Source organism: Nannobrachium achirus (genome assembly GCF_963921795.1).
Source record: "Nannobrachium achirus genome assembly, chromosome: 10".
Classification (NCBI taxonomy): Eukaryota; Metazoa; Chordata; class Actinopteri; order Myctophiformes; family Myctophidae; genus Nannobrachium; species Nannobrachium achirus.
This window is the reverse complement of record NC_137819.1, coordinates 41,458,814-41,464,892: the sequence shown is the minus strand read 5'-3', so window position 1 is coordinate 41,464,892 and position 6,079 is coordinate 41,458,814. Positions and strand designations below refer to the sequence as shown.

General features: G+C 45.4%; 1 protein-coding gene across 1 annotated transcript in view; it reads right to left on the bottom strand.

Annotated features, from left to right (window-relative positions):
- itgb8 (integrin, beta 8) overlaps window positions 1-2,221 on the bottom strand; it is a gene marked incomplete at both ends in the record, with an annotated part of 45,012 nt that extends 42,791 nt beyond the window's left edge. Inside the window, one exon of the mRNA XM_080735487.1 lies at window positions 2,119-2,221. Coding sequence (XP_080591613.1) covers window positions 2,119-2,221 — 103 coding nt within the window. The remainder of the gene's footprint in view (window positions 1-2,118) is intronic.
- Between the last annotated feature and the right edge of the window lie 3,858 nt (window positions 2,222-6,079).

The following is a 6,079-nucleotide window of genomic DNA, read 5'->3' as shown; positions in this document are numbered from 1 at the left end:
ACACAGTAAAATAATACGTCATCATTGAATTAAAGATGCAATCCATATCTTCATGTACTATACCCATGCCCCTAATGACCCACCTAATTCCAACACACTTTTCTAGTTTGGGATGGCTTGGGGTAGAAGACAGGGTTAAGCAAATATCACTGGGATTGGTATGTAAGAGTCAAACTACTTCTACAGAGTGAGTGACACCCACAGCCACAACACTAGAGGGAGCGACCATTATCTGATACCACCCAAATTTAGAACTAACGTGATAATTCTCATTCTACTCTGCCACCAAAACGTGGCATGCCCTGACATCATCCATCAGGGGACCAAAGGGGGAGGTAAATGTAATTTTCCTACTCTTTTGTACATATAGTGTTTGTATTTTGTTGACGACATTTGTGTACATTTCTTATGCTTATGTTGATGAATTGAATACACATGGACCACAATGGAAACAAGTCTCCAGGAGGTTTTTGTGTTATCCTTTTAGCTTCAATGTCTTATGTACCACGTGCTGTTTACATTTCTGACAAATAAAGTATTCAATCGGGGCGCTGGCTGGCCTACTGGTCCAGGTGCATACCACATAGGCTCTGATACCTGACAGCGTGTCGCGGGTTCGAGTCCTGATCCTGACGACCTCTCTCCCCATTTCCTGTCAGTCTACTGTCCTATCAATAAAGGCATAAAAGCCCCTCAAAAAACTAATCTTTAATAAAGTATTCAATCAATAAATCAATACTAGATACTCCAGCATTTCCCTCAACACCAACTCATCTCTTCACCGCAAATAGATCTCAGACAGGTCAACAATCTCACAAGGTTTCACATTTGTGACACAGGTTGTAAGATCAGATTTGCTGAATGTCACCCGGGGGGCCAGACTAGTGACGCCAGGGTTTAAACTAAGTGGTTAAAAACAAGCAGCTTTAAGTGGACCACTTGTATGGAGGTTACAAAGCGCTCTGATTTCATTTGTACACTCTCACAGTTAAATCACAGTGTAATGTTATGGCACTGGAGTGGATCTGATCAAGGCAGGATGACATTATAATGACATCACGGATTATTACATGATATGATTTTGATATGACAGATGATACGATAAGATGCTGCTCTGGTTGAATTGGCCTCATGTGGCCTCTGGTTCAGTCAGTGGTTTCTCAAAGTGGGGTCTGCGGACCCCCAGGGGTCCTTGAAGAAGGATCCCGCTGGGTCCTACCAGCCAAATCAGTTCAACCCCTTTAACCCTATTTTATTGCGACCACAGGTCGCAGGTTTACTATGAAAACCGGCACATCTTGTCCGCATATCTCTGTCTGTAGGTCACGCCTGACACTGTGGTTCGCCTGACACATGACTGTGACATCACAGGTGATATCACAGGTGTAAAAGTCCATATGGTATTCCCCAGAATCCCTTTTATGCCCATAAGATCCCTGATGTCATCAATATTAAGCCCATATCTAACATGACTTCATATGGGAATGCCCAATGAAGGAAGACAGCCCATATCTGTGTGGCTGGTTCAGACAGGGATCTCCATGTATGGGCATAAAAGGGATGTACCATGTACAGTACATGGATCTCCATATATGGGTACCAGGGGTCTCCATATGGGTAACTGGTCCGTCACTGGCCAGATGGCCAAGAATTGTCGCATATCGCCAAGGCTTCTTAAGCCCATACAATCTCACACCCTTTGCGCGATGTGACACGTTGCGAGCTTGTAGATGTGCTATTAAAAAAAAACACAATTTGAATACGTTTCTAATTTTTTGACACAAATGTTCTATTTTGGGGGGTCCCTGTCACAAAATATTTTCGATGGGGTCAAAATACTCGTAGCCTATAACCTCCAACTTTGGGGGTCTCAGAGAGACAGGAATGTTTGAGAACCACTGTTTCAGGGGTCCAATAAAGTGGAGCCAAATGGACCCTAGCTATAGGGTCCTAAATTGACCCATACAAGTCTGTAACGCTGACAGTGTACAAATTTGTACACTGTCAGAGTTAAGGGGAGACCTTGAAGTTTGAAAGGTTGAGAAACACTGAACTAGGGGTCTAAATAGCAAAAGATGTCGACAATCACACTCAATTAATATAGTAGTGTCCACTCACCCGGACTGGACGCTCCGGTGCGCACAGCCAATGCGGAGCAGCAGAGGAGGACGACACTCACTGTGACAGGGAGGAGGTGACCGTTGCGTAGCCAGGAAGTCATGTCCACACACACGCACACACACGCACCCACACACACACCGGACAGAGGCGAGGAGGGGAGGAGAGGAGAGGAGGACACCGTCCGGACCGTCACCAACCCAGCAGCCCCAGACAGGAGCTAGTGAAGCAGCAGCAGAGGTACCAGCAGTACCACCACCAGCACCACCGGCGACCACCACCACCACCACCACGGTGTGTCCAGCTGAACAATGAGCAGTGCCGGCGTCGAGGGACGCATGGCATCGTTCGCACGCGCACGGCACTGGACTGGTGGTTGCACGGGTTCCGTTCGTTCTTTCTTTCTTTCCTCGTGTTTCCCCCCTTTTCTTTTTCCTTTTTGAAGCAACAATAACAACAGTCCTCCTAATCCCTCCCGATTCGAGTCTCGAGGTATTTCACATCCCTGGGAATGGGATAAAACAGCTTATACCGGCCGCCGGCCCAGCTGGCGCGCGTTCGCGTCGCGCGCGCTCCCTACACCAATACTCTCCTCCGCTCCTGGTCCTGCTATACTATACTAATAATACCAATAGCACTGGAGGACGCTTGCGATGAGACAAAAGTGACCAAACAAAGCCATGCGCTGCTCTCTTCAGCTCCTCCATCTGTGATGATGATGATGTTATGTGATGACCGTCACCACCCAGACAGGTGTGTGATGCCGCCGCGCGACGCGGCTCCTCATCGTCCTGATCGTCGCCGGGACGTCGCGCGTGTTGCTTGCGTCTGCCGCGTGCGAATAACAACAACAGCCCGGCGTGGAGTCACAGACCTGTCCGCTATGACTCGGAGGAGGCGACATGCTGACTGGTGATGAACTACAGCGTGAGTGTGTGTTGTGTCTCTCACACACATAGAGGGAGAGACTAGATCACTGGAGTTGACAAAAGCAGCCGGTTTTTATCCGCTGAACGCCGGACTGGACTGACTCAGGCGAGGGGGCTGTCATAGCAACGACGCTGCTTCCCACACACCAACACACCACACACACACACACACACACACACACACACACACACACACACACACACACACACACACACACACACACGTCATATACTAGAGAGAGAGAGAAGGGGGGATGCTCTTGTTTATGTTAAGCCAGTCTCAAACTTTTTATTTTTATTTTTTCACTTCAAGGATCCCCAGTTTATTGATTTGATACGACTTTTATCTACATGGGACCCCCCCCCCCCATGTAGACCAGATACACTGTCAAAGTATTTTTTAAATATTACTTTATTTGTCAGAAATACAGCAAGAGGTACAGTCAAACATAAAGGGCTAAAAGGATAACATGTATTCAGTCCCTCTGTATTCAATTCATCAACATAGCATAGAAATATCACAATATAGGTATGTCATCATCAGTGTGTTAATTTAACTATGACTATGAGACTCTCATAATGAGAGTGTACAAATGTAAACCAAATGGACCCGGTAAGGGTCCATTTGAGTTACAGACCAAAGGTCTGTGTTGTTGTGGACTCCCTGGTGGACCCCCAGACCCAATGTTGAGTACCAGTAGTGCTGTTGTTTATATTAAGCTAACAAGCTTAGACCTCTTTACAGCGTTGAGGCGACTTGTGAACGCGCGCGCGCGCGTGTGTGTGTGTGTGTGTGTGTGTGTGTGTGTGTGGTGTGTGTGGTGTGGTGTGTGTGTGTGTGCGTGCGTGTGTGAGTGGACAGAAGCCAGGATTAGGGGGGGTGGTGGTATCAATAAAAAAAGAGTGCGCGTTTTGCAGCAGTTGAGGAGGAGGGCGTTTCACAAACTGGTGCTGAGGGGGGGCTTGTTTCGTTGGTGGGTTCTCTATTGTGAAGAGAGATTCCAATGACATGGAGTAACCTCGGCTTCACTGCCGGCTGCACTGCTGAACCGCCGCCAGCACTTCTTCAGAGCAACTCTACACTTCAGCCCCAGAGAGAGAGAGAGAGAGAGAGGAGAGAGAGAGAGAGAGAGAGAGACACACACAGGGGCGTCACAAGGGGGGGAAAGTGGGACTGAGTTACTAGGGCCCGAGGTGGAGGGGCCTGGTAATTATCTATACTTTAGCTATTGAAAAATAGCAGATCTACAAGCTCACAGCGCGGCACTATCTTGAAAATGTGTCATATATGTATTTTTTAAGTGAACATTTGTAACTCATTTTGCTTCTGGGGGGTCCTGAAACTAAATATTTTGAGATGGGGGTCCGTGGCCAAATATATATCATCTTAGGGGTCCTTCACATAAAAAAGTTTGAGCAGCACTGACATAGAAACATCGGTTTTTCAAAAAACCTTAGAACGATTTGAAAAAGACTTGCAAATGTTTAAGTTTTTTCAAAAATAGCAGATCTACAAGCTTGTATATCTGCTATTTTTCAATAGTTAAAACACAAAATGTGACTGAATTCTTGTACCAGGGCCCAGAATTTGGTGCGACACCCCTGCACACACAGAGAGACAGAGAGACAAGGAGCTCTGCGTGCAGGGGAACAAAGAACAGAACAGTCACCCATCCTTGGCGCTGGTGTGTCACAGGGCTGGGGGTGGAACTGGTATAGAATCCGCTGGGATTCACCAGTTGGATCCAATAAGAAGTTTATTATGTGGAAACAGGCCGTGTTTTGCTTGGCACGCAGCCTGAACGGTGTTCGCTAGTTAGGTTTGCCAGTAGTCAAACGCACACGCACGCACGCACGCACGCACTCACAGATGCAGAGTGTCCAAACAAATTCCTTATCTCCCATTCTTGGCCATCATCCTCTCAGGCATTTGGAGAAGAGCCAGCCACATGCATATCTCCATCCATTCATGCATGCATGCATTATTTCATTAATTCATTAATTCATTCATTCATTCATTCATACATACAGACAGACAGACAGACATACATTCATTCATTCATTCAAACAAACACACACACACACACACACACACACACACACACACACACACACACACATTCATTCATTCATGCATGCATGCATCCATTCATTCATTCATTCATTCATTCATTCACTTCACTCACTCAATCACACATTCATTCATTCATCCATTCATCCATTCATTCATTCACTCAATCACTCAATCACACATTCATTAATTCATTCATTCATTCATTCCCATATAATCTGTGAATCGGAGGACTTGGTGCAGAGCGCCAACACTTCCCTACAGCACATGCCCCCCTCCTTGTAGCAGTCACTCTCAATTATGGTAATGATGTGTGCACACACCACAGTGCTCTGCGTGTGTGTGTGTGTGTGTGTGTGTGTGTGTGTGTGTGTGTGTGTGTGTGTGTGTGTGTGTGTGTGTGTGTGTGTGTGTGTATGTGTGTGTGTGTGTGTGTGTGTGTGTGTGTGTGTGTGTGTGTGTGTGTGTGTGGTCATACTACTTGTTTTTTTGTGTCCATCTGAAAAAGCCAGACTGGCTCTGGGCTCAGACCACTTTACCCAGGCCAGATCTCCTGCACCCAAAAAAATAATCTCTCAGTTGAACACATTTTAAATGTGTGAAACTTTTCCACCCATTTTATATGAGTAAATTTATATATGGGATATATGTAGTCCCAAGTCAAATCTACATTCAATGCAATGCATGTTGTTCAATTAGTCCAACTCATTTTCATTAACTTAAGCCAAGTTAATTATATGAACTTAATTAATTTACGTTTGTCCAACTCAAACAAATGTTAACGTAAATGTGTTGGTTCAACTCATTTTTATGGAATTAAGCTAAGTTAAATAAAATACTTTTACATTTACATAAGAAGAGTTCGGTTTCAGGTTTTCTTCTGGATGATTTGGTTCAAGTTTTACAATATCAACATACAGATGCATAATGGATATATGCAATAGCAGTGATTATTGAATAA